Source organism: Doryrhamphus excisus, linkage group LG3 (assembly GCF_037039965.1).
Source record: "Doryrhamphus excisus strain RoL-2023G ecotype Guam linkage group LG3, RoL_Dexc_Guam_v1.1, whole genome shotgun sequence".
Classification (NCBI taxonomy): Eukaryota; Metazoa; Chordata; class Actinopteri; order Syngnathiformes; family Syngnathidae; genus Doryrhamphus; species Doryrhamphus excisus.
In genome coordinates, this window is record NC_136359.1 from 6,897,105 (window position 1) to 6,924,935 (window position 27,831).

General features: G+C 43.2%; 1 protein-coding gene across 4 annotated transcripts; it reads left to right on the plus strand.

The window, feature by feature from the left end:
* Nucleotides 1-1,026: 1,026 nt before the first annotated feature.
* cnnm4b (cyclin and CBS domain divalent metal cation transport mediator 4b) lies at nt 1,027-27,757 on the plus strand. 4 transcript variants are annotated; one of them, XM_078789542.1, is made up of 9 exons: nt 1,027-2,472; nt 11,612-11,755; nt 11,857-11,991; nt 14,087-14,256; nt 16,823-16,919; nt 18,250-18,312; nt 20,106-20,162; nt 21,467-21,645; nt 22,830-27,757. In XM_078789542.1, the coding sequence occupies exons 1-9, from the start codon at nt 1,041-1,043 to the stop codon at nt 23,079-23,081; spliced, it is 2,529 nt and encodes an 842-aa protein (XP_078645668.1). In that variant the 5' UTR covers nt 1,027-1,040; the 3' UTR covers nt 23,082-27,757. The 4 variants fall into 4 exon arrangements, with proteins under 4 accessions (XP_078645668.1, XP_078645667.1, XP_057927852.2 ...); XM_078789541.1 differs by lacking the exon at nt 20,106-20,162 and having other exon boundaries at nt 18,061-18,312; XM_058071869.2 differs by lacking the exon at nt 20,106-20,162.
* The last annotated feature ends 74 nt before the right edge of the window (nt 27,758-27,831 follow it).

A 27,831-nucleotide genomic window follows, 5' to 3' on the forward strand; every position in this document is an offset into this window, starting at 1 on the left:
ATTCAGGGGCGCCGAGGAAAGTTGTGTTATACGTAACTCAAGTTGGAACTTTATTTAATGCAATTATTTACAATGATACTCAATAAAATTACGGCAATATGACGCTGTATGTTTGTAGCTATTATGAAGGCAAACAATCTGACAAATAATTACATAGGACGAGTTTTCCAACTCAATAAGAAAAGTATTACAACTATGAAAATGCCCAAACATATTTGAAACATCATATGTTTCAAATAATGCCTAATAATTGTGTACAGTATACTACTGAACCTCCTCGTTGCATCCAATAGCTGCCATCACGAAAGAAGAAGAGCAAAACTATGAAATTAAAATTGTTATTGATTGAAAAAGCCGCCATGAAATGTAATTTTGACCACAAGAGGACGCCCGTGCGCTGTGTTTTAAACTGCTAACACAAAGCCGCATCCACAATAATAAGCATATTGTTGCATTCATACCTACGTGACAATGCGGGTATTATCAATAAGCTCGCAAGGGTACTTAATTTTGTGATACATAATTTGCGCAGGCGTCATTGCGCAGGTGTCCCTACGCATTGTGACAGAGGTACGAACATGTGCAACTTTTTGCCCACCAGTACAGGTCTATCTACTAAAAGACTTCAAATATACTGTTGCTTTAACAAAGGGTGCACATTACCGCAAAAACGTAAATATGTGGTACTCCCAACATTCCTGCTGCTTACAAGTTGCCTTATCTGTTTCAGAAGGAGCTATCAGAAAGAACGCACTCCATGTAACAGCAAAACGTGACGTAAAATCGCACTTCTTAAATAAGCCTTATACGTTTGTGTATAATGGAATTGTTTTTGCTAATCCAATTCTCGTAAAGTTACAAAGTATTGCAATTTCCGGAACACCGCGTCCCTGAAGGCACCACTCAGGTTCGATTTGAAAACAACTTTAAGGGGGCAGGATTGTCATGTGACGTCTCAACAGCCAATTGGCCGTGTCAGGAATATGTAAATGAAAGGGGCGGGTTAGTGCGCGAGCGTGAGGTGACGTCAGTTCCTTTCGATGACAGAGAGCGAAACAAACATGGCGACGGAGTGGAGTGGACGCGGCTTCATGAGAACTTTACTGCTCTTTTGCTGCCTTATGGCGAGCGGAAGGGCCCAGCCGGCGCTCACGGAGCCGCGGGCAGCAACGCGGATACTCGGCATGAGGCTGGAGAGGAGCGACACGCCGGCCGAGACGACCCAACGGGGGATTATCCAGGTGACCGAGGGCAGCGACATCCTCTTCAGGTTCTATGGGCTCCACTTGTTCCCCAACAGCTCGGCGCTCATCAGGTTCACGGAACTTTACTCCGGTTACCAGGAGGACGACGACTATGGCGCCGTCGTGGTGCCGAACCGGACTTGTCACGAGGACACCAAAGACCTGGTCGTGAAGGGCTCCATGAGCGTGAGTAATCACAACACCAGCGGGTTGCTTAACGTCGCCGTCAAGCAGCTCCGCAAAAGTGAGGTGGTCAAGGTGTTCGCTCTGTGCGTCCGTGACCCTCTTGGCCCGCTGGAGACCTGGTCCCTACTGGACGACCAGGACGGCCGAGTACGAGTGGTGGAGGTGAAGAAGTCCTTACTGCCCATCTGGCTGCAGGTCATTCTCATCTCCTTCCTGCTGGTGCTGTCCGGCATGTTCAGCGGGCTCAACCTGGGTCTCATGGCGCTGGACCCCATGGAACTGCGCATTGTACAGAGCTGCGGCACAGAGAAGGAGAAGAAGTACGCTCGCAAGATAGAGCCCATCCGTCGGAAGGGCAACTACCTGCTGTGCTCACTGCTGCTGGGCAACGTCCTGGTCAACACCACCCTCACCATCCTCTTGGATGACCTCACCAAGTCCGGGGTGGGCGCCGTGATTGCCTCCACCGTGGGCATCGTCATCTTTGGAGAGATCGTGCCCCAGGCGCTGTGCTCTCGGCACGGCCTGGCCGTGGGCGCCAACACCATCCTGGTCACCAAGCTCTTCATGCTCCTCACCTTCCCGCTCTCCTGGCCCATCAGTAAGATCCTGGACTGCGTCCTGGGTCAGGAGATCGGCACCGTGTACAACCGGGAGAAGCTGGTGGAGATGCTAAAGGTCACGGAGCCCTACAACGACCTGGTGAAGGAGGAGCTCAACATGATCCAGGGCGCCCTGGAGCTCCGGACCAAGACTGTGGAGGACGTGATGACGGCGCTCAGCAACTGCTTCATGATCCACAGCGACGCTGTGCTGGACTTCAACACCATGTCCGAGATCATGGAGAGCGGCTACACCAGGATCCCCGTGTATGAGGGCGAACGCACCAACATCGTGGACATCCTTTTTGTTAAGGACCTGGCCTTCGTCGACCCGGACGACTGCACCACGCTGAAGACCATCACCAAGTTCTACAACCACCCGGTGCACTTTGTCTTCCACGACACCAAGCTGGACTCCATGCTGGAGGAGTTCAAGAAAGGTTGGTGGCAAACACATCTTGTTGTCTTGTTGTGAACTTTGACCTCTCAGATGTTTACCGGCCACCTCATTAGGTACACAACCGGGTGAGAAGCACCGGCTTCACAAAGGCAACGAAGTTCATTGTTCATTGTAAATAATAGAAATTAAGGTTTATCGTTCATGGCGCCACCCACGCATGATGAGCTAGCTCTGGCTGTTCAGCTTCATTTCCGGAAGTGACGGCCCCGGAGTACTATCGCTCGGGTAAGCAAACATGGCGGGATACGAGACGAAGTTTACCAGATATTGTATGTGTATGTGTTCCACATTGTTTACATTCATGGATGCAACACAATGGCCCAGCAACTCCTCATTACTGAAATACGACCAGAGCTGAGCTCACATGACAAGGTCGGGGGTAAGTCACAGCTTCCAGTATCACTCGGGTGCTATGAACATCCAGCAGCAACACAACATTTTGGCATGACCACGAGTTTGATGAAAAACATACGACCGATAAACGTTTGTTTACTCTGCTTTTGTTATTATCCTCATTACGTCACTTACAGAAATGAGGCTGAGCGCCATGAACCATAAATGTCATTTTTGCTCATTTAGTGTTCACTTTCAACAAAACGTAAAACAGCAGTCTCCAGGGTTTGTTTTTTGTGAGCGCTACTGTTTGGAGATGTAAATGGCCACACGCTACTCATTTTTCAAACAATATGCAATTTCAAATATCTTTGTTATTGTTTTGATTTTAAAGACACCAACAAATTGCTCAGTTTGTGAGACCACAAAGAAAATCAGGCCCGTTTGCTAAAAAGTCATGTTGGTGTCGTTGTCATAACACTTCCTTTTTTCACTTCTGCCACGTGCCCTACACACACACACACACACCCACATGCACTTCCTTGTCTCGAGGTCAAAGCGTGCACACATATACAGCCTTGCTGGGTGAGCTTTCGTCACCTCTCACTTCAAATGTCGCAGGCTTCCTTGCGTGCACGTGTGTCATAGGAGTCTGTCCATGTAGTCCCTTCCTGTCGTGTGTCGCAGCGGTGGCTGTTGGCGGCGGTGGGGATTTGTGCAAGGTGGCGCCGGGCCAACAGACATTCAGTCACACACAGCTTCAGTCATGATTTGATACCCATGTTTTTATTATGAGTAAGAGAAGCTCAAGCAGTATCCCACATTCAGCAAACATTTAGCTTACCTGGTAAACCTGGATGTACAGTGCATCCGGAAAGTATTCAGAGCGCTTCACTTTTTCTACATTTTGTCATGTTACAGCCTCATTCCAAACTGAATTAAATTAATCTCTTACCTCAAAATTCTACGCAAAATACTCCATTATGACAATGTGAAAAAAGGTTTTTTTTGACATGTTTTGAATTTATTAAAAATAGAAAACAAAAAAATCACATTTACATAAGTATTCACAGCCTTTGCTTAATACTTTGTTGATCCACCTTTGGCAGCAATTACAGCCTCAAGTCTTTTTGAATATGATCCCACAAGTTTAGCACACCTATCTTTAGGCAGTTTTGCCCATTCTTCTTTGCAATAAGTCTCAAGCTCCATCAGGTTGGATGGGAGACGTCTGTGCACAGCCATTTTCAGATCTCTCCAGAGATGTTCGATCGGATTCAAGTCTGGACTCTGGCTGGGCCACTCCAGGACATTCACGGAGTGGTTCTGAAGCCAATCTTTTGAGATCTTGGCTGTATGCTAATGTCTACTGTCTATATGGTCAAGGTACATGACCAGTCTACTGAGGTCAAGAGCGCTCTGGAGCAGGTTTTCATCCAGGATATCTCTATATATTGCTGCATTCACTTTCCTTCTATCCTGACTAGTCTGCCAGTTCCTGCTGCTGAAAAACATCCCCACAGCATGATGCTGCCACCACCATGCTTCACTGTAGGGATGGTATTGGCCTGGTGATGAGCAGTGCCTGGTTTCCTCCAAACATGGCGCCTGGCATTCACACCAAAGAGTTCAATCTTTGTCTCATCAGACCAGAGAATTTTGTTTCTCATGGTCTGAGAGTCATTCAGGTGCTTTTTGGCAAATTCCAGACGGGCTGCCATGTTCCTTTTACTAAGGAGTGGCTTTCGTCTGGCCACTCTACCATACAGGCCTGATTGGTGGATTGCTGCAGAGATGGTTGTCCTTCTGGAAGGCTCTCCTCTCTCCACAGAGGAACACTGGAGCTCTGACAGAGTGACCATCGGGGCCTTGGTCACCTCCCTGACTAAGGCCCTTCTTACCCGATCGCTCAGTTTAGAAGACCGGCCAGCTCTAGGAAGAGTCCTGGTGGTTCCAAACGTCTTCCATTTACGAATAATGGAGGCCACTGTGCTCATTGGGACCTTCAAAGCAGCAGAAATTTTTCTGTATCCTTCCCCAGATTTGTGCCTCAAGACAATCCTGTCTCGCAGGTCTACAGACAGTTCTTTTGACTTCATGCTTGGTGTTTGTGCTCTGACATGCACAGTCAACTGTGGGACCTTATATAGACAGTTATTATATTTCCAAATCATGTCCAATCAACTGAATTTACTGCAGGTGGACTCCAATTAAGCTGTAGAAAGATCTCAAGGATGATCAGTGGAAAAAAGATGCACCTGAGCTCAATTTTGAGCTTCATGGCAAAGGCTGTGAATACTTATGTAAATGTAATTTTTTTGTTTTCTATTTTTAATAAATTCAAAACATGTCAAAAAAAACTTTTTTCACATTGTCATAATGGAGTATTTTGTGTAGAATTTTGAGGTAAGAGATTAATTTAATTCAGTTTGGAATGAGGCTGTAACATGACAAAATGTAGAAAAAGTGAAGCGCTGTGAATACTTTCCGGATGCACTGTACATTAGAGTAGTCCGTGTACAGCCTGGGCAGTAGTAAGCAGACAACCATTATTGTCTAAATACGCGGCAACACAGGGAGTGGCAAGATAATAGTGTCATAATTGTGATAATACAGTCAAGCATTGTGGTGGTAGAGCGCATGAGTGCTGCAGGCACTGGGGGAGCCTCGGTTCATCGAGGGGAAAGCATGTACTGTGACCATGTGAAGCAGGGCCTGATTTTCTCACTTCATGGCAGTTTTCTAACATGGAAAGGAGCTCAAACACACCTCCAAGGTGATCGAGAACCTTACTGTGGAAGCTGAGCGTGATGGCGAGGTCTCCTCCAGACTTGAAGCCAATTGAGCACCCACGTGGTATCCTCAAGCAGAAGGAAGGTGGAGGGGTGTAAGGCGTGTGGCATCCATCAGCTCCATTCATGGTTCCCCCAGTGCCGGCAGCAGTCATGCAGCACCCAGACCCGAATGCTAGCACCACCATGCTGGACTGTTGACTCGTTTTCAGTGGATATTACATAGACACTGCCATACAAGCTGAACACTGACTACTCTAGCGCTGTCGGTTCCTTAGCTTTGCTGGGTTTTGGGAACTGGGTGTTTTTCCATTCCCTTGTTGTTGGAGGTTTAAGGTGACGCCCGCTGCGTGATTGACAGGCCTCACCTCTCGTCCCCCCGACTCCCTGCTTGCGTCTCGAGTTCCACTCCCTTGCTGCTCGCCATCGGTTACCGTGGCGACGGCGTGCAACACAAAAGGTTTTTGCTGGTGTGCTGTATTACGAGGAAGGGTCTCTCCCAGGGTGCTGACCTTTTTGGCATGACGACACCTCATTAGATGCCATGAAATGTTCATGACGCTCGCAGTAGGCCGCAGCTGGAGATGCAGCAAACTGAAGCAACAGACAAAATGTCATGAAACCTCCGAATCTCAATGGCCGACAACTTCAACCTCTCAACTCATAATGATCATGCTCAGTGACCAAAGCAGGAATTGTCAACTTCATTATTCTATATTATTCTGGGGGCCAGAATTGTCCCTTCACTATTCACTATTAGTGGCAAGTCAAAGATTGTCTATATGACAGGAGCTCTGTGCTGTTTTTAAGGGCCTACTACAAAAACGCTGGTCAAAGATCCTCTACAAAGTTGACATAAATTAAAATCTGTCATAATGGGTCATGAAATATGAAACAGGCCCAGCAGTAGCAGCCTGTTTGTTATTAAAGGTCTTGGAAGTCAGCGGGTGTCATTTGTAAAAACACACAATGGAGGCCTCATGGCTGCAGTGCTGACTGTCACATGATCTCCCCCTCAGGTGCTGGACTTTATTTTATGATCCTTTGCATTTCACCCCCTGCCCATGTAGCGACAAAGACAAGTGTGTGTGTGAGATTGTGTGGTCTTTTGCTTTGTTCCTCCGCCACTATTTTTGTCTCCTGCATGTTTGTTGACTGCCATAACCAAGTAGACCCAGCTGATAAAACACTGCCGCTGTGCTTTACATAAATGATATTACATTACATAAACCTACTATTTTTTGATCATCTGATATCTTTGCATGATAAATCAACAAACCTAGCAACCAATTGCATCCCAACTAGCTTAGTTCATTCATTCATTCATTCATTTTCTATCGCTTTTCCTCAACACCTTGACCGCTCTGACCTTTGTACCCCGCCCCCGCCCCCGCCCCCGCCAGCCCACTCAACGCCTTTTTGTAGTGAATGATGTATTTCCCATCCCTGTTGCTTTGGTAAAGTATCAGCATCCTTCATGGTATCAACGGTACTAAGCTTTGACAGTTTGGGGTATCAGCCACCCATCACCAGAGTCTTTTTTGAAAGTCAAAGATTATCCAACCCTAGAGAGATGACATCACGTCAGGCCACACCTGTAACTCAACTCCTGCTTTTGGAAAGTGGGCGTGTCTGCCAGCCTGCCGTCGCCAGCCACGTTTGATGCCTTTTTGTTGTTGTGCCTTTCGAGGACTCAACATGTTGATATGCTAAACTCGGTGGCTGCCAAGTGTTTGTCTTTATGTCAGCCTAGTCACTTCCGAGTAAAAGGCCATAAATCATTAATCTGCATTAGTCGCAGACGCAGAGATAGATTTTATTTTTACAATATGCTGAGGGCCAATGGGGGAAAAAAAGCTACAGATGTAAACAGCCCTCAGGCTGTATATGGACACCCCTGCCCCAAGTTTACAGGGTTGGGGAGGTGGATAGGAACAGGGACGAACACGCAAATGTGTGATTGCTCCTCGCCACCTTCCATAATTGAAAGAGTCCAAAGTAATTCACAAAGTCAAAACCCGCAGCACGCCTGCTATGTTGAGAAACTATGAAAAGAAGGCCTACTGTTATTGAACACTGTCAACACCTGGCCTGTTGTGTAAATACTATAAATAAGATAAGGCTAGTAGTAGTAGTAATAATAATAATAATTATTATTAAAAATAACATCATAATGTTAATTTTGGGCTTAATTTTTGGCCATCTCTGTGTGGAGTTTGCATGTTCTCCCCGTGCATGCGTGCGGTTTTCTCCGGGTTTTCTCCTCCCCCATTCCGAAAACATGTTAGCTTCATTGGTGTCCATAGGTATGAATGTGAGAGTGAATGGTTGTTTGTCTGTATGTGCCCTGTGATTGGCTGGTGTCTAGTCCAGGGTGCACCCCGCCCACGACCCTTGTGAGGATAAGCAGTAGAAAATGAATGAATTAATGTATTTTTTTTCAATTTGATGTTTAAAGAAAAACAGTAGCATGAGGTTTGATGAAGGTCGCCAATAAGACAAGACAAAGTCAACAGATCAGGAAATGAATTTGCAGCCCAGGGTGGCAGTGATTTATTTGATTCTAGTCTTTGTGGTTTGGTTTGCAGAGGCATTTCTCATCATTTGACGCGGACTCAAGTTTTAAAAACGACTCTCGGTGGTGCTGCTAAGCTAATGTGTGGGATTAGTCACACTCACAAAGGTCCCGCTAAAGCTGGAAAAACAAGTTGGAAGAGGTCGGCTCGTCACGCGCAGCTATTCTTTGTGTGCACTTATTTTGTGGCGTCGTCCCCCCGCTTGGTAGGAGCTTGTGGTCAGTGATGCCTGTGTGTGTGTGTGTGCCTGGTATGTGAGTCCGTATGGGGAAGGAATGTCGCCCTTCCCATACGGACTCATCGCCCTGCCCCGGTTGCTTTGTCGCCCGGTGTTTTCCGTGTCAACAAACAGGTCGGCTGGCTTTCTGGTGACGGGAGAGCCAGAGGGCACAGAACCAGATGGCAAGGTCGCCTTGCCTACTGCCTCACCATCATTCATTGCTGCTAATGTCAATCTCAAGTAGGGTGGTCGTACTTCCACGTAACCTGTCGCCTCAACGTGCTGCTTCACATTTCCTGTTTGGTTTTATGGCCAAGTGCGTGGATCGAATCTTTTGCCAACATTAGCATAGTTGCTATCATTACATCTTTAACTACACATTAAATACTTTCATTTATTAACAGGTTTCCACATGTTACTTCCACGCACCTTAAATGTTTTTTATCAGCAAGAAGTTGGTGGACAACAATTTTCATTTGGATTTTCAGGGTCAAATTGGATTTCAAACTCCAAAATTTGTCGGTGAATTGAGTTTGTTATGAACTTTGATATGATGGATCGGTATTGGATTGATAGCTTTGGACACGAGTGATTGATGATCCAGATCCGGAATTTGGAGCCACATCTTTTCTTTTGGAAGTGCGAATTGATATTGATGAAATTTGGTGTGGTTGTGATCTGAGTCTGGAATTTGGAGCCTGTTCCTTTTTGCCACAAGTTTTATTTTTATTTTCCTGGAAAAGGCAGAAAGCGATCAAAGTCACTTTTGTTCAAAGCACTGCCCGGCGCTTCGCTCAAAGCTTCAAATAGTCCGGCATATGTGACGAGCCCTCGACACCCGCTGTCACCTCAGCCCCGACTCTCCCAAATAAACGCCCCGCGTATCAGCCCGCCGCCAGCTGACCCCCGAACCCTCGCTGTCATGTCGGGTGACATTGCCAGCTGTGTGAGGAACAGCTGCGTGCGACGCCTCGTCTGGTGTTTTGACGCTCAGTCACTTCTTGCCAGAAAGTGAGCCGGCGCATCGGGAGCAGCAGCAGCAGGGTGACTTTGGCTTTTATTTGTGGACTCAGCTGACGCGACTCAGACTTAGACACTAGAAGCTCAAGTGACTCTCTGGTAACTTTGGGTGAGTTTGTCCCCCCAGTGTCCCACTTCCTCTGAAATATTGACTGAACACCACAGGGGGAAGACACACACACACACAGAGTGCCTTTTCCATGACACAATGTCTCTATTTTGGTTGCTACAGTGGTCCGCTGTGACTAATGAATAGCGTTCCTTCCATGTTGACTTAGACCCGTCGTCATCAATGTGACCTCTGATGGAATCTCTTCAACGTCACTTGGCTCGGGATTAAGGCCCCCATTTATGTCAAGAATTATTCTTTTTGAATATACAGACATTACTTACAAAACGTTTGGAATCATTGGCTTTCAGGTGAAACCTTCATCTGACCTTCTCCAAGTTCTTCAATGCACAAAATTGTTCGTTCTAAAACGTGACACGACGCAAACTTCACCTGTGATTTTGCTCCGATGCAGTTTGCCGAGCAGTGCTAGCTCGTTGTGCAAAATCCCTGCCAGCATTTTGGGCTTCCTCTAGGCGTCGCTCACATGGGCTGTGTGAGTCATATAATATTTTATTATATATATAATATTTCAACTGAAGAGCTGGGGTAGGCTCCAGCATTCCACCATGACCCTAATGAGGATTAAGCAATGTAGAGAATGTATGTTGCTAAAATGGCTGATTATGATTTTTCCTCATATTACACATTATATAATTAATATAACTTTTCCATCAACCTAATTGTACAACATTATGACTTTATTTTGTTTTGTTTGGTTCTCAACTACAAAATATGTCTCTTTTTAATGTTTCAACTCTATGCTACTAAATTGACATGATTTTATTTCTCATATTACAAGTTTGTTTTCTTAAGAGTGACTTTGTTCACATCTCACATATTTTGACTTTATTCTCATAAAATTACAGCTGTTTCAACTTTTTTCCATCATTTTTAAAATCACAATTGTTTATATCCATAATATTCTAACTTCCCCACAACCTCATTTTTACTCTCATAAAAATATATAATTTTGCTTTTTTCAACGATTTCAACTTTCTTTTAGAAATGTTTAAAAATCCTAATTAGGACTTGCTATGGTGGGTCTCGGTACGCTTGTTTGATGCACACCAGGGTTTAGAACTGCGACTTCGGTGCATTTATCCTGTAAGTACGATTCCATTTCTCCTTTGACCTTTTGTTATGAATAAAGTTGCAGCGAGGGACACCGGCTTGTGTATGCCATCTCATTATGTTGTGCAGGTGTGCCTAATGATTTGAGTGGCAGACTTGCCGGGAGTACTGGTTATTAATAATTCAGATTCAATTTCAGATTCAATCTGTGGAGGGCATGAGCAGGATATACAGCATGTGTGTGTTTAATGTACACGTTTGTGTCCTAGCCCTGTATCCTAGGTGGTCAAAGTCTGAACCCGCCCCGGCTGTATGGAAGGACAGAGTGTACACATTAACCGTCTGTGTGGCGAAAGCCCTGATAGCTTATTGTCAGACCGGCACGTGGGAGACCGCCATCGATACGCCGCATCGTCCATGTCTGGGCTGTGTTTTACAGGAACGACAACCCAAGCAATTTACCACTTCAAAGTTCTCACATGAATAATACATCTTGTTTTAATGGCCGCAATTCAATGCAGTCAAACAACACACACCTCAGCCACCAGGCGCTCAGAACCTTGGAAGGTTGCGGGTTTGATCACCTGGTCGTACCACAATCCGGTCCAATACGGGTGGTCTGAGTTCCGTTCCGTTTTGGTCTAACGTATTATTTACAGTGTGTATGACACATTCATTGGTAACATTAGTAATGATTTGGAGTGCATGAGAAAGTGGAAAGGAGAACCAAACGTTCTTTGACCAGATTTAGTATGTCATTTATTTACTTTGCAAGACAGCAGCAACCGAACCAATGTTGTAATAGCGGTAAGGAGTCGCACACATGACACCAACAGCTGAGTAACATTTTCAACCGCATGCAGAGGTAGGCAAAGCTGTTGAATGAACCGCAGCTACTGCCACCTTGATAAAAACAACTACATCAGGAGGTTGCCTACAGACACAGAGGTGCAGTATTCAGTTCATCGCATTTGTGTGTTTTTTTTCCGACTTAGGGAAGTCCCACCTGGCCATCGTGCAGAAGGTGAACAACGAGGGCGAGGGGGATCCTTTCTACGAGGTGCTGGGCTTGGTCACCCTGGAGGACGTGATCGAGGAGATCATCAAATCAGAGATTCTGGATGAATCGGACCAATACAGTGAGCGTTTTATCCTCATTCCTCTTCAGACTGTGCACGTGTAGCAATGGTCAGCGTTGCAAAGGCGCTGACATTTGTCCATCACCGTCTCCGCTGCTCAGCTGACAACCGCACGAGGAAGAAGGTGGCCCCCAACAAGAACAAGAGGGACTTCTCGGCCTTCAAGCACGAGAGCGAATCCAAAGTCAAGGTCTCCCCTCAGCTGCTGCTGGCCGCCCATCGCTTCCTGGCTACAGGTGGGTGATGCAGTATACACGTGTATTACTATATTCCACGCCATATTGCTAATACTGAAAGAACATGTTTTACCGTCACCCATCAATGACGAGTGGTGACCCAAAATGCGGCAATTTTTCAACTGGCTTATATATATTTACGTTTTTTGTATTTTCAAAATGTATTTGATTACTTAATTATTGATGAAAATTGAAATTATTTCAATTATTTTTTTCCAATCTTTTTATCTTTTGTTTAGTACTCTGTGCTCTAGTTTTGTCATCCTGTTAGAAAATGGTAACATGTTAAACAGGAACAAACTATCAGTACATTGCCAAGACACTGGGAAAAGGTGTGGGATGGAGCAAGCATGTCTTCCTGTTAAACTGGGGTGTACTGTGATGTAACAATGGCCGATATACTGGAGTACCGTATGTGCCGACCCAAATTTGGATTGTCAAGCCTTGACAGAGGTCTGCGCCCCACCGAGTAATAACCAAGTATATTGACCTGCAAAATCTATTTCGGATGAACATGTCAGTCTGCCTGTCTGAGCATGTGACGCAGCGTTCTCCGTCCTGGCATCAAAGCACGTCTGGGCACGCCTGGCTGATGCCGTTTTCTATTTATTCCACAATTTGTTGTGTTACTCTCTTGGCTCGGTATCGTACCTTTTAAAACAGCAACAAAAGAAGCACCAGACAAGGGCTGGGGGGAGCAGAAAAGTTGAAAAGCGGCACCACTGGCCGAGCCTGTGATTTAATAAGTAAACCCAAATGAAAGACGCGTGTTTGCCTTGTAAAGGTGATGGATTCCTTGGCTGGTCTCACACGTACACACACAAGCACACAGTTGTGTTTGAAGGGCGGACAGGTTCTTTGTTGGCAGCATGGGTGTGGTCCCAGGCACTCGTAGCCCTGCCCTATTGCCCGTTGTTCTGCTGCCTTGAGCCGTGTTTACTTTAGATAAGTTAGTCATTATGTGTGGCAACGGTCACATGTTTAGGAGGTTATGGTTTGTATGAATATAATATAGGTTTTTTATGTTTGCGATGTGCATTTTTGTGTATTCAACACAGAATGCGGCATCATGGTTTGAAAGAGTTGGTCACCATAATACGGTACAAAGGCTGCCCAAACATGTCTGTGCCTTATGCTATGCTTATGGGGTTTTTCCACTGCACAGCCTTTGGTCCCGTGACCAAAATAGCAGTGTGGACGCACCCTTAAACATGCTAGCTCTGGGTTTTAAGATAATTATGATCAATAAAGCAGAATATGATTTACATTAGTGCCTTGGTTAACATTGTTAATCCACTCCCGAAGGTCTGACTCAAACCAAAACGGGCTCTAACCAAAGCAAATGTTCACATAGAAAATAATGTAAATCTAACGAATGTAGGTTGTTAACAGAAAAATGCACTAACTGAGGTACCACTGTTTATTTATTTCTAATCTATCAAGTTTATTTTATATTTGGGTCAATATGGTATCATAGTAATAGTCAGGGGAGGCAGGTGAGGCTTGACTAATGTTAACAAAAAATAAATATGAATATTTGTCCATTGAAGTGCTTTATAAATGTATTTTCTCTATGAGTCCAGTCGTTTCCTAATGAAATACAGTGCAGACACCTAAGATGAGGCTGCCGCTAACTCTTTGTGTGCAAGCCCTGCCTACCGTCTGAGCACGCTCAGTGCACTGATCTGTTTTTGTCAGTGTGTCGCCAATAGCACAGTGTCTTTCTTAAAATGACTTATAATGACTCTAAATGGACAATAAACTCTGCAGAAATGTCATACAGGAGGCACTTGTAGTACTCGCTTCATCCTGACGGATGGGGGAGCTGAAAGGTGCTTGTCACTTCTCTCCTTTCAAGTCAAATGCACACAAGATATTTTTATGCTTTTGGGTCTATTTTCATCATTATGACTTATATAGCCAAGCTCACCAGACGGTGATCAGACTTCTACAACAAAGTATGAGACCTTTTCCTGGAGAAGGATAGGGTGCATGACAAGACCATGAATGTTTTTCAGGAAGAAGTATTTGAAAACAAAAGTGAATCAGTGCCTTAATACGTTATATATTTTTTTCTCTTTCGATTCTTTTGTAGAGGTGACCCTCTTCAACCCGACACAGATCTCCGACAAAGTCCTGCTGCGAATCCTCCGCCATCCTGACGTGATCCAGGAGATCAAGTTCAACGAGAACGAAAAGCGCTCGCCACATCACTACATCTACCAAAGGGGCAAGCCGGTGGACTACTTCATCCTCATCCTGCAGGTAAGCGCTGTTGGCGGCTGTTTTGATGTGTTAAACACGACTACAGTCGTTTCTTCTTTAGTCAATTTTGGCAAAATAAGAATTGAATAATAATAAATTGAATACTTTGTAATTACGGCAAAAGAAAAAATCATTTTCTGGTCTTTCTAGTACAGTTTTAACCTTATTAGAGCTCTCTAGACATGAAATAACACCCTTAACATAACATGAGCTCACACATTAGCAGTTCCTTGTTGTCTTTTCTGGACAGAGGTGGCTATTGTCTCATCAGTGTATTTGCAATGGCGGCTTTATTCTCGTATTACCCAATGTAATAGACGCTATAAGAGTAAGAAACAGTAATTGTGTTCCCTAGGGGACCTTAGTGGAGGGCGGACTGATGTGTGGAGGACAGGATGTGTCGAGTTGAGTTTTAGCTGTTGTGGATTATTGCACTAACAGTAGCCTGTTATTATTGTAGCCATAAATTATATTATAATCATATCATACAATTATATTATATAATCATATTATTATATTATATGTATACTATAAAATAAAGCAATAATAATACCATGCATTACTACATTTTCTTATCAAATATTTTTCATTTAAATGTAATTTAAAAAATAAATGCATTACAGTTAAAAATCATCAATAATGAGACATAAACCACTGACATATATATATAATATAATAAACCTTGTTGACATCTCACTTGCACACCAGAACAACCGATATGATATGATTTCTCATTTTATGCTCTTTTTTTTCATATTTCACTTCAAAAGCCCTGGCTATTGTTGGTTCGCATATGATGCCTTCATTTGAAACCGGAACATGTGGCCCTACAGTAATCAGGTGCAAGATAGAACTATACAGTATACTGTTTAACTTCCCATATTAGTTCCGCTGTATTTGAAGTGGAGGTAAAATAAAAGTCTTCAGCATCAGCATAGAAGAAAACACACCATTAAGTATAAGTGGAGAGGGCATACGAGGTCCTACACAGCTGCGGCCCCTCCCGGGGAACAGATTTAGGGGCTGGGGGCGGCAGTCACTGGTCTTGAATGAACACTTATTCATCTGTATTGTGTTAGTTTGCTGAGTTAGTTAAGTTTGCTGAGTTGAGGGGTGTGCATGTGCAAGTGTGCATTTTGGGAAACAGGAAGAGGCTTGAACACAACACGGCAATCGAGACAACCTTTTGGACACCTCCAGTGATGTGAGGTGTGGGAGTCGTTCATACGTGTGGGAAATACACATGACACTGCTGATACAATCAATGTGTGTTTGTGTGCATTTTTCCAGTAGTGAAAAGTATACATTTTATTTTAGTCATTTTAATTGAGCTGTTATTTTTTCATATATATTTTTTGACGGTTTATTTATACATATACTTTTTGCTGTTACAATACATTTGCTTTGGGGCCAAGAAGGCCTTAATAAAAATAAAATAAAATAGTTTTGTAAGCACTTTACAGTGCTCATTACCACCACCTACAGGATTGGAGTGGACAAGGTGACGTTTCTGTCCTTTCTAGTAACGGCCCAACGCTAATTGTCTCACTAAAGCCTGCGCTTCTTTTTTAGGCCCCCGTCTTAATTATTCCGCTAGCATGTGCGGCGGCTTTGCCGTATTTTGCCACCTGTTGTGAGCGGAGGGATGCGGGCAAGGAGGATTAACCGTCCTGTGTTGTTGTTGCTGCAGTTCACACATTCCAGCGGGCCCATTCGGGCCGACTGTACAGACAAACAACACAGAGGCCTCCTTAAAACCTTCACCACCTGCAACAAAACCCCCACCCACCCATCCACAGCCCCCTGACCTCACCCAACCCACACATCTATTGCAGCATTTAGAAATCTCCCAGGGAAGAAAATGTTATTCTTCTGGTTGCACTGCACTGCCCCCTGCTGCCCGAATAATGTAACTACAAAACATTGCAAGGCAGCTTTTTAAACAAATATATAAAAATGTTATTTATTGGATATAAAAAATGATGCTAAAAAGGAGTTATCAATTAAACGTCATAATACAGTGTATTAACTATTTGTTCAATATTTGTCATTTTAAGTGATTTTTTTAAAATGAACATTTTATTTAAAAAAAAACAGTAATTCATTCATTCATTTTCTACAGCTTATCCTCACGAGGGTTGCTGGGTGCTGGAGCCCAGCTGTCTTCAGGCGAGAGGCGGGGTACAACCTGGACTGGTCGCCAGCCAATCACAGGGCACATATAGACAAACAACCATTCACACTCACATTCATACCTATGGACAATTTGGAGTAGCCAATTAACCTAGCATGTTTTTGGAATGGGGGAGGAAACCGGAGTACCTGGAGAAAACCCACGCATGCATGGGGAGAACATGCAAACTCCACACAGAATGGCAGAGGGTGGAATCGAACCCGAGCTGTGTGGTCTGCGCCCTAACCACTCGGCCCACATTATAATTTAATAAACGTAATATTTTAACTAGGTTAATAAAAATGTATAAAATAATGTATGTATATAGTATTTGTAATATAATAGATATTGCATGAAGAAATACATCATTTGTCTTCCTGGTGTCTCCATCAGGGTCGAGTGGAGGTGGAGGCCGGCAACGAGAACATGAAGTTTGAGACGGGCCCCTTCTCCTACTACGGCGTCATGTCGCTGAGCGCTCCCATGCTGGGTGAGTCCTCCTCTCGCCCCGATTCCTCCTCTCCTTTCCACAATCTGATACTTCATACCTGATACTTCTTTGATATCCAAAACGTCTGTTTGAATTCATCCCACCCACGGCCCACCTCCGGGCACGCCTACTCCACTATGATTGGTCACGCTCAGCTCGGCTCGTTAGAAAAAAAATCTCTGAGATGTAGCGTTTAGAACCATCCCGAACTTCTTTCAGGGCTCACTTCCAAATGCGCAAACCTCATTATCTGAAACGTTGGCATGGTTTAACACGAGAATACAATATTCTAACTACATCACGGATCCACTATAAAAACAGATATTTGCCCAGCATTTGTCTGTTTGTTTGTGTTCAAAATAACTTGAAAAGTTCTGCATGATTCAATCTACAAAAGTTCTACAAAATTTCAAAATCTGATCCTGATAATGGAATAATTCCTGAAAGTATGATCCAGAATATGAAGACAGGGGACCTTTTGGAATTTTCATCATAGGAAGACAACAAATGAACCTGCAAAACCTGCAACATGACGGAAAATGCAGAATAACTACTGAGCTGATAGTGATATTATGAATCCAATTTCTAATGGTATGTTATTATGCACATCTAAATATGCAGATACAATTAATGTAGGACTAATATTTCTGCTGTAAATCACAATGGGGGGGGGCTATGGCACTCTGTGGTGGTCTGCGCTCTCTGAGGTTCTTGTGCTTTTGGGAAATTCCAGCCTCAGCGTAGGATTGTGGATGGCATAGACTGAGCTTTTGTCTTGTTACTGACAGATGATGTAACAATTAATTTCCACATATCTTTCATATTTCCTCTGATTATATCTACAATATTGGCTAATACTAATGAAAAGGTGACCATAGGGGTGCTATTTCATGCCATGAGGGCTCGAATAATGTTAAAAAACATATAAATAAAAACATAAAAAACATAAAAATCAGGTTGTCTATGCCGTAACTTTTATATTATATTTAATCTGTGGGTCTTGCAGCTATTAACCGTGATAAATGAGGGATTACTGTACTCATTTGACCAGATGGTGCAGTGTGATGAGAGTATTACTGTGTTATGAGTGAAAAGCACTCTTCTTCTTTTCTACCTTCTTTTCTTCCCTCGCTCCTTACAGGGTCTTCAGGTGCAAAGTATGAGATGCTGAACATACAATCATTTAGCGTATATTCACGAGGTGTCCCCATAAGGACAAATGTCCTTCCCCTTAAAGTGTTGTGTTGCATGTGCTCACCTTGTGTCCCCCCGCCCCACTCGAGCCCTTCCTGTTCCACGGGGGTCACCTTTTTACACTCTCTCCTCTCAGTGGCTGCACCCCGTCCTCGCCTCGTCTCCTTTAAGAGGTTTTCTCTGTTCTCTCAGTTGCCAGGTAAACTCCGGCATGTCTGGGTCTTTTAATAACACCGGGGAGAGAGAGAGGGGGGGGGTAGCTGGTCCTGGATGCTGATTGTAGTTCAGAGAGCTCACACAATCATCACAGGCGAAGGCGTTAACATCCAAGCAGGGTTTGCCAAACTGCCTTGGCGGGTATTTTATCCATCCTCCAGCAGGCCGTGTGCTCCAGTCTGGTTGATTCGTGTTTGTTGTCATAAATTCCGCCTTGATGTGTACGCTGTACCTCGTGATGGTGAAGTTGGGGTCTTGACTTGAGCAGAGTTTGGGAAACCCTGCGTTATTAAGATTAGCAAACATAATGTCAGATGTGTCTACGGGGTGTGACGCCTGGATTAGGCTCCCGCCACGCCGGCTTTGCTCCTTCTCTTGCAAACCATTCCTGCGTGGCGACTCTGTCCATAAAGGCTATGATTGGTCGGCTTTATAAATCTTAGTAATCTCAGTATTTAGTTTGATTTCAACATGTATACTGCATATGATGTCTTGTACTGTACACGCCTACACCTTCACAAATGCCTTTGCCAAATTGCAAATGCTGATCCTCAGATGTCGGATCGGCATTTGCAATAAAAGTCCCCGCTCCACTCACTTGTTTCTGTGTTTGCTCGCTACTGAGGAAGCTAAGAAGCTAATAAACAGTTGACGAGCACCACAGTTGCTCACTCAGTTGATTTTAGCATCCCTAGTGTTCCAAGAGAGAATTGCACATCACACACTCATCCCCGGTAAAGACGTTGTCGAAGGGGATGGCGTAGTGACTACGCGGGAGCTTAATCCAGGTTTATTGGTACAAGAATTCGGAATAGGATTTATTGTGTCTGTGTACCGCTCCACCCCCTAGACACCTCGTCATGTTAGCCACCAAGGATAAAACGCTGGCTAGCGCGAGGTTCGTAATGGCGGCAAATTCACATGTTCTTTTTCTTTTCATGTTCCCTCCACATTGTCTGAATGATCCACGCTAACGTTCACCTTCCTGATTTCATGATGTAGCAACAACATGAATTAGAATAATCATCGCCATTCTCAAACCTCATCATTTCACTCATGGTAGCTTTTAGCATGCTAACTCGCTGAAAACGTGTCAGGTTGACCTGGTGGTTGCAAGTCTGCATCCAGTAGGAAACTTTTCATCACAGTGTTCAAGCAGGAATTGAACAAATGTATTTTTTTTTTTACCAATTTTGCCTGACTCTGATGCTAGACACAAAAGTGCTTTTAGTAGTTCCACCTGTAACACGCTGTTTCCGGTGTCTGTAGCTTAAGTGTTTGTCTCAGACAGAGCGTGTGTCTTTAAGAAGCGTCCACTTTTGACATACACACTCTAACTCGCGAGCTGTGTGAGCTACAGTGCCAACATTATGCCCACAGTTCAACACCAGCATCATGCTAGGTTAGCATAGCCGCTGAATATTACAGAATGAAAATGTACCAAAGTTGAAATATTTGTGCAATTCAAAAAAGGGTGAGAAATGTAGCAAAGTGGAAACTAATAATCCACTTTTTCATCTATATGACAAAGCAGGGATGTATAATTAACATCTTAGCATATGGATTTTACATGCCAGAAACGCTGAAACTAGGATTCCATCTCGGTCGGTCAACTTGATTCCAGACATCTTTTTTCCAGCTTAAAGAAACAAAGTTGAAAAGTTCCCCACTGGATGCTAAAAGGTTGAATTCAACATCCATCCGACAAGTCTAACCACTAACTGTAAATGTAGACGGCTGGTTTGAGTTGGCTAACCTTCAAGTTGACGTGTCCAGGTAAAACCGTTTCCTATGACTCACTGAAGCCCCCTGCTGGAAGACTCACGCTGACTGGTAATAACACAACAGCCTGCGTGTGGAGTGTGTTGGTGAGCATGTGAGTGTGAGTGCTTCTTGGGATGCATCATCAGCATGCTTATGGTTACAGAAGCCAAAAAAACAGGAGTTGGACGGTTAGTTAGTCATGGAGGTGAAAAAGAACCCAAGTCTTCTTGGCCTCCAGGCGTAAGTGTGAAGAAATGTTTCTTACTAATTGTGTAACAGAGAAAAGAAAAGTCTGGTGGAAATTTTTGTTGCATTTTTGACAGCTGAAGTGCAACATGTCGGCTTTTTGACTGATTTGAGTTTGCCATATTTTCAACAGCAGTATTCCAGTCTATGTAAATATCTACTGTAAATATCATTGTCAATAACCGCAAACTTTATCACTTTTGATATCATTTCAACATCAAAATGTTCTTGTATTGTTTTACATGTTTTTATTGAAATTAAATATTATGACCAGCCTTCATGGTGATCGAGTGGTTAACACGCAGGCCTCACAGCTAGCAGGCCCGAGTTCAATTGCACCCTCGTTCATCTCTGTGTGGAGTTTGCATGTTCTCCCCGTGCATGCGTGGGTTTTCTCCGGTTTCCTCCCCCATTCCAAAAACATGCTAGGTTAATTGGCCACTCCAAATTGCCCATAGGTATGAATGTGAGTGTGAATGGTTGTTTGTCTATATGTGCCCTGTGATTGGCTGGCCACCAGTCCAGGGTGGACCCCGCCTCTCGCCCCAAGACAGCTGGGATAGGCTCCAGCACCTACGCGACCCTCGTGAGGATAAGTGGTAGAAAATGAATGAATGAATGAACTTGATTGACCTTTATTTAATAAATATTTTATTTCATAATATACAAACATTTTTTATTTATTGTACATTTATTTTTGAAATATTTTTAATAATAATATTTATATATTTAAAAATAAATTAAAGTGTATTTTAAAATAAAGGTTTTGTGTGTTGAAAGGTGTGCCTTCATTGAGGTTTTTTGCATGGGGGCAGGATTAAAACAAATAGGGCCCACAGGGCCACAGACCACATCAGGCGGCAGTGATATGTATTTCTCTGAGTAAATGTTTGTTGTAATGTAAATATGTTGACGCTGAGTCACATCTCACAGCCATTGCTTCACTGCTACTTGTATGAAAGGAGCAGCACGACTTGTCTGACTTGTTGTCGTACGTCCACATCACGTGACCTCTCAACCCCTCGTCTTTATTCGTCACATATGAAGCCAAACCCCGACCCAGCCCCACCCCTTCCCCCCCATGTGACCTCTACCCTTTGTGTTGTTTTGTGCGTGCACGCCTGCAGAGTTCCGCTCACCGTCCCACATCAGCGGCCTGAACCGCACGTCCTCGCTGAGTGGCGCCGACCGCACCGAGTCGCTGTCGGTGGGCGGCAGCAACAGTCAACTCAACTGCAGCCTTCCCTCGCAGCAGTACACGCCCGACTTCTACGTGCGTGCCCTCACCGACCTGCAGTACGTCAAGGTACGTCAAAGCCGGGACTGGGACTGCTGTCTTTTGCAGTAGGTCCTTAAAAACAGCAGAGACTCTTATCATATGGTGGGGTCTCAAAAACAGCAGGGTGCTCCTGTTATATAGACTACCTTTGGCTGCTGTTTTTTAGTAGGTCCTTAAAAACAGCAAGTGCTTCTGTGATATAGAAGATCTTTGGTCGTGTTTTTTCTAGTATCTCCACAAAAACTGCAGGGTTGAATCTTTGATTTTGTTTGTTTTTTGGAGGTCCTTAAAAACAATAACAGCAGTGTTACTGTCATGTAGAGGATATTTGACTTGCATTTTTTCCAGTAGGTCCTCAAAAACAGCAGAGTGCTCCTATTATATAGAATATCTTTGGCTGCTGTTTTTGTCAGTTGGTCCTCAAAACCTGCACTGCACTTCTGTCATGTAGACCATTTTGACTCGTGTTTTTTAGTAGGTCCTTAAAAACAGCGAGTGCTTCTGTCATTTAGAAGATCTTTGGCTAGTGTTTTTTCCAGTAGGTCCACAAAAACTGCAGGGTTGAATCTTTGATTTTGTTTGTTTTTTGTAGGTCCTTAAAAACAAAAACAGCAGTGTTACTGTCATGTAGAGGATCTTTTACTTGCATTTTTTCCAGTAAGTCCTCAAAAACAGCAGAGTGCTCCTATTATATAAAATATCTTTGGCTGCTGTTTTTGTCAGTTGGTCCTCAAAACTTGCACAGCACTTCTGTCATGTAGAGCATTTTGACTCGTGTTTTTTAGTAGGTCTTTAAAAACAGCGAGTGCTTCTGTCATATAGAAGATCTTTGGCTAGCGTTTTTTCCAGTAGGTCCACAAAAACTGCAGGGTTGAATCTTTGATGTTGTTTGTTTTATGGAGGTCCTTAAAAACAAAAACAGCAGTGTTACTGTCATGTAGAGGATCTTTGACTTGCATTTTTTCCAGTAAGTCCTCAAAAACAGCAGAGTGCTGTTGTCATATAGAAGAACTTTGACAAGTGTTTTTTTTCTGCAGTAGGTTGTCAAAAAATAGAGTGCTTTGACTAGTGCATATGCATGAAGTCTTCAAAAACAGCACTTTTCCAGCGGAATCACTGCTCTGTATGAAATAGAACTAGAACTAGAAATGTTGTCGGCTAGTCCAAAGATGAGCCTTGGCGGAGGTAACGCTGACATGTCACGTCTTCAGATCACACGCTCGCAGTACCAGAACGGCCTGATGGCGTCCCGCCTGGACAGCACGCCGCAGTCACCCGAGAGCGTCCACCAGCTGGCCCGCGTGGCGCTGACCATGCCCTCCAACAACACCCTCGCCGACTTGGGCTCGGACCCCGCCCCCACAGAGAACGGGCCAGACGAGACCACGCTGCTGCTGCTGCTCAACGAGCAGAACTCTCCGCATGGCGTCAACCACCACGGCCCGCTGGACAACAACGTGTAGGGTGCCTCCCACCACCCCACCACCCGCGGCCGCCACCCCACCCTGACCCGCGCACGTTTGCACGCATGCACTATGATTGGATGTTTGTCGGGAAGGGGAGGAGTCTGTTTGTGTGCGTATGTGTGACATGCCAAAGTGCACAAAGCCCGCCTTCGTTTTAGTGTTGGTTCCCCTTTTCTGATTGGACCACGAAGGTCCTCCCCTTCCCGCCCCCCTCAGAAACTCCCCCTCTTGCACGTCATGCCGGCTCTTCACTTTCCCAAACGACGAGACTCAGGGAGACTCCGCCCCCTCTTCACCCCCCCATCCACACGACCACGATTCTTTCAATCAAAAGAATGGGATATTGCGTCAAGATTTATTGTTGGCGACAATCAGTACGATGATGAATGTAGCGTTTGGCTAGGAACCAAAATAGGGAAACTTCGCTTTAACGGATCGCAAACTTTATTTATTTCCTGCGACGATTACGGGGCCACACTAGGGTGGATTACAAAAGAAAAGATTTTAGTGGTAACATTGCAATACCAAATACCTACTGAAGGTTTTCCAAGAGCAAAGACGTAATATTAAGATGAAAATGTCACAATGTGACACAAACATTATTCACAATGTGAATAATGATGACTTTTTTCCTGCAATGTTTCAACGTCATACAGTTAATAGCTCCTTGCGTTGCCTTTCCATGTCGCAACATTTGACATTTATTCTATAATAACACCACTGAAAAGGACCGCTTTGGACAGGATCGCCAACTACTTGGCCACAGTGCGGCACACACTCACTCACTTTGCCCCCGCTGTGATGTTTAAAATTGCGACTATTGTCCATATTTGGCATTTATTTGCACGATTTATTCTGGCAATATTGTGGCGTGGATTACGTTTGATTTGTCGTCATGACAATGGGACGTGTTTCCATAATATTTTAGCGTAATTCCTTGTCGTATGAGCATCTTATTGTGATTTCGATTTCTGCAATGTTTCTACTTTATTCTTGTAAAATGGCAACTTTTGGCCTAATTCCGTGAAGTTGCACCATGTTTATTTTCCTCATATTTGGACTTGGACCAACTTTTCCCCGCCTCTGCGATTTTAGGTTCGCATTCTATAATCAAAATAGTGCCTTTGTTGTGGTGAAATGTGGCGTTTATTCTTGCAGTATTGCCACATTCTGTTCTTTTCTTCTCCTTCGGGTGTGGCCCTGGTCGTCTACAAGTGAGGGCGATATAAGGTTCATTTTTTGGGCCTTTTTGGTGGTTGAAATGTGAGACAAGTGCAGACACTCCAGTTTTTTGGTTTGACCGTAGCGTCTGAACGGAACCCAAAAACCAACATGATGTCAACTACTAGATTGTTCTTTCTTTCTTTGCTTTCAACTGTAATTCCTAAAAAAATATATTCATGTGAATAACGATGATAATAATAGCTTCCTTTGGTGAAACACTGACGACAGAAGAAGGCTGCTGCTGTATTGTTTTTTTTTGTTGTTTGGACGTCTGCTCACAGGGCATTGTGGTATTCTTTAGGGTTGTAGCGGTGCGCCACTTCAGTTTACTGTGAATGACTTCTTTCATGACTCGTTTTATTATTTTAATGCCGACTCCAGCATCACTTTGTTGTGGCAAAGGGACTGAATGAACCGTACATTAACAATTGCAGTAGTATCTATGAATATGCAGTACTGTGCAAAAGTCCTCAGGTGGAGACATTGTGGTCCCCCCCCCCCATCCTGGTACGCCACATGGTGGCACCCTAAACACCGTTCACGCAGCTCAAAACACCCACTGTAAATTTGAGCAAGATTGGTCAAAAAAGACATGGCCGCCATCTAGCAAGTCTCCAGTTATTAGGATGCTCACAAGTCATTGACTATTTGTCAAAGAATGATGGAACATCGAGGACATCGGTCTAACATGTATGCTAGCATGTCTCCCAAAGCTGTCATTTAGACATGAACTGCTGAGACCATTTGCACTCTGTTGCTAACCAAAACAGCAGCGCCCAGTGTGGTGTCCAGGTTTTGGTGTTCCACCACGTATTGGCCGTTTTTCTCCTTCCCTTTGGCGTCAAATGGACAAATGGAATATACAGTCAGCCCTCGCTCTATCGCAGTTTACCGTCTTTTATTTATTTTGTTTAAATGCATACTAAAGCTGATTGTACTTATTCCTGGCCATTTTAAAGCACATAATGGACTAAGTTAACCACCTAAATGAACTACAATACGGGGCAGAAGAAGCATTCTAATTGAGACTGTAGTATTCTACATTGGCCACTCGGTGAGACAGGCACCGGACTCGTCACTCAGGTCCCTGAAGGAACACATTTACTGTGACGCACACCAGCAGGAGTTTAAATGGATGCTGTCCATATAAAATAACAAGGACCTGCTGGAGTACGAGTCCGGTCTGTCTTATTTTCTCTGACTATATGTACTATTAAGGAGTAAAAGGAGTAATGGTGACTATAGGGTTGTTATTTCATGTCTTCACGGCTCTAATAATGTTTTAAAAAGACCGTAAACAGGTTTTCTATGCCGTGACTACAAAAATATTCCATGTATTGATTAAAGTTCACCTCTCATGGCCTGGAACCAATCAACCACCATAAACGAGAGATAACTGTACCGCTCATATCGTTTAATATTATCGCAAAAACAAAAGAGGCCAAGGAAGACTATGGGAGTGTTAGTTCACCTCTGGAGGGTTCTGATTATGTTAAAAAAGCAGAATTAGAAGGTTGTAAACAGGTTTTATGTCAGGGGCCTCTAATGATGGTAAAAACTCTATTTACAGTCATAACCGGGTTTTCTATGACCCCCCGCCCCCATGGAATCGTAATGATGCCGCCCGTCCGTCTGTGAACCAGGAAGTAGCCTGCTAGCAAGCAAGCAACTACGTACACAAAACTACTTTTGTGACTTTGGCACAGCACTGTTTGCCAGTATATACATCTTTGCCAAAGAGTCGTAGGACGTTATCGTTTTATTTGGAATGTTTAAGCAATGTAGGTCTCACGTGGCAAACCTGGAATCTCTCAAGGCAATGTTACGTCAATTTGCGACTTTAGTCTTGAAAATCTAGGATTTTATTGTCGTAAATTTCTCATAAACATATGAATATATGCTAGGAAATTTACGACTTCATTCTTGAAAATGTAAGATTTTATTGTCGTAAATTTCTCGTAAATTTATGAATTTATGCTAGGAAATTTATGACTTCATTCTTGAAAATGTACGGTTTTATTCAGTCTGTTAAATGGTTACGACAAAGCATTGAAATTATCTCATATTTTGACAAAAGCCGTTGTACATTTTCAAGAATAAAGAAAAAAAGTTGTATGATGTTATGACTTTATTCTTTAAAATGTATGATTATATTCTCCCAAATGTACAATTTTTTTTCTCGTCAATTTGACTTTATTCTCATAAATGTAAAACTTTCTTCTTGTAACTTTATGACCTTATTTTTGCACGTTTCCAACTTCATTCTCATAAAATTATGACTTTTGTGTCAAAAATAACAACATAATTTTAATACTTTTGCCCAAGAAAGGGGGGGCTTATATAGGTATTTTTTGCCATAAATATAATACTATATTTGTTGTGAATGTACAAAGTTTTTCTCATAAATTTACGGCTTTTTTGTCATAAATGTACAACTTTTTTCTTGTCAATTTACAACTTCATGCGCAACCTTTTATATAATAATCTGATATTTAGAAAATAAAGTTGTAAAAATATTACTTTTTATATAAGAATCTGAGATTTTGAGAATGACATCGTGAATTTATGAGAAAAAAGTTTACAAGACAAAATTGTAAATTTGCACATTTACAAGAAGAAAGTCAAATTTCCGAGAAAAAAAAAAAATAAATTCCAAATTCCAAAACACTTTTTGCTATAATCTGAGATTTCGAGAATAAAGTCATACATTTGAGGGGAAAAAGTCTTTCCGACTTTATTCTCAAAATCTGATATTTTTTTCAATATTGCTCCAATAATTTGTCATAGATTTGTGCTTCAACAGGACACTAAAATTACCACACATGCGCACTCGGAGTACTGCACAGATTTACTACATGAACTGCATTTTCGCCGCTGGGAATATGAAAATAGCCTCTTTTGTGGTTATTAAAGGAAGCACTTTATTAACAATCAGGAAAGCAGTATTCCTCTTTACACCCAAAAAAAGCCACAAATATGCCAAAGTTTTTATGTTGCAATAAAAAAAATACCCTCAACGATTTCATCACCATTTCAAAATGTTCTTTTCTTTTTTTAAGTAATCATCATTGTGTTGCCTTCACTGTCTCTCTGTAAATTTGCTTTCAATGAAATCAAACCGGGTTTTTCTGGGTTTTTGTTACGAGTGCCTGCGATGTTTTTGTACCTCAGAAAGTAAACCAACAAGCAACAGAGTTGATGATGATCGTTTGTTGGCGACTATCTTCTGTTTTTTTTCTTGTTGTTTTTGTTGTCGTCCGGGAACAGTGGGAATGCTGAGCTTTCAAAAAACAAAAAAAGGTTGTCCTTCATTCCCGACAGTGCGCTTAAAGAGAAATCCCCAAATGAAAGGTGTAAATAGTGTTTTATAATTTCTTGTCTTAATGAGTTTTGATGATGACGATGAATGTTATTATTAATAAATTTGAGATCTATTTCTCTATGACAAATCTTCTTCTCTGAGTTTTTTGCTTTTGGGCAAAATGGGTCATAATATTACAGGAAGGTTGTAGTTATGGGCCTG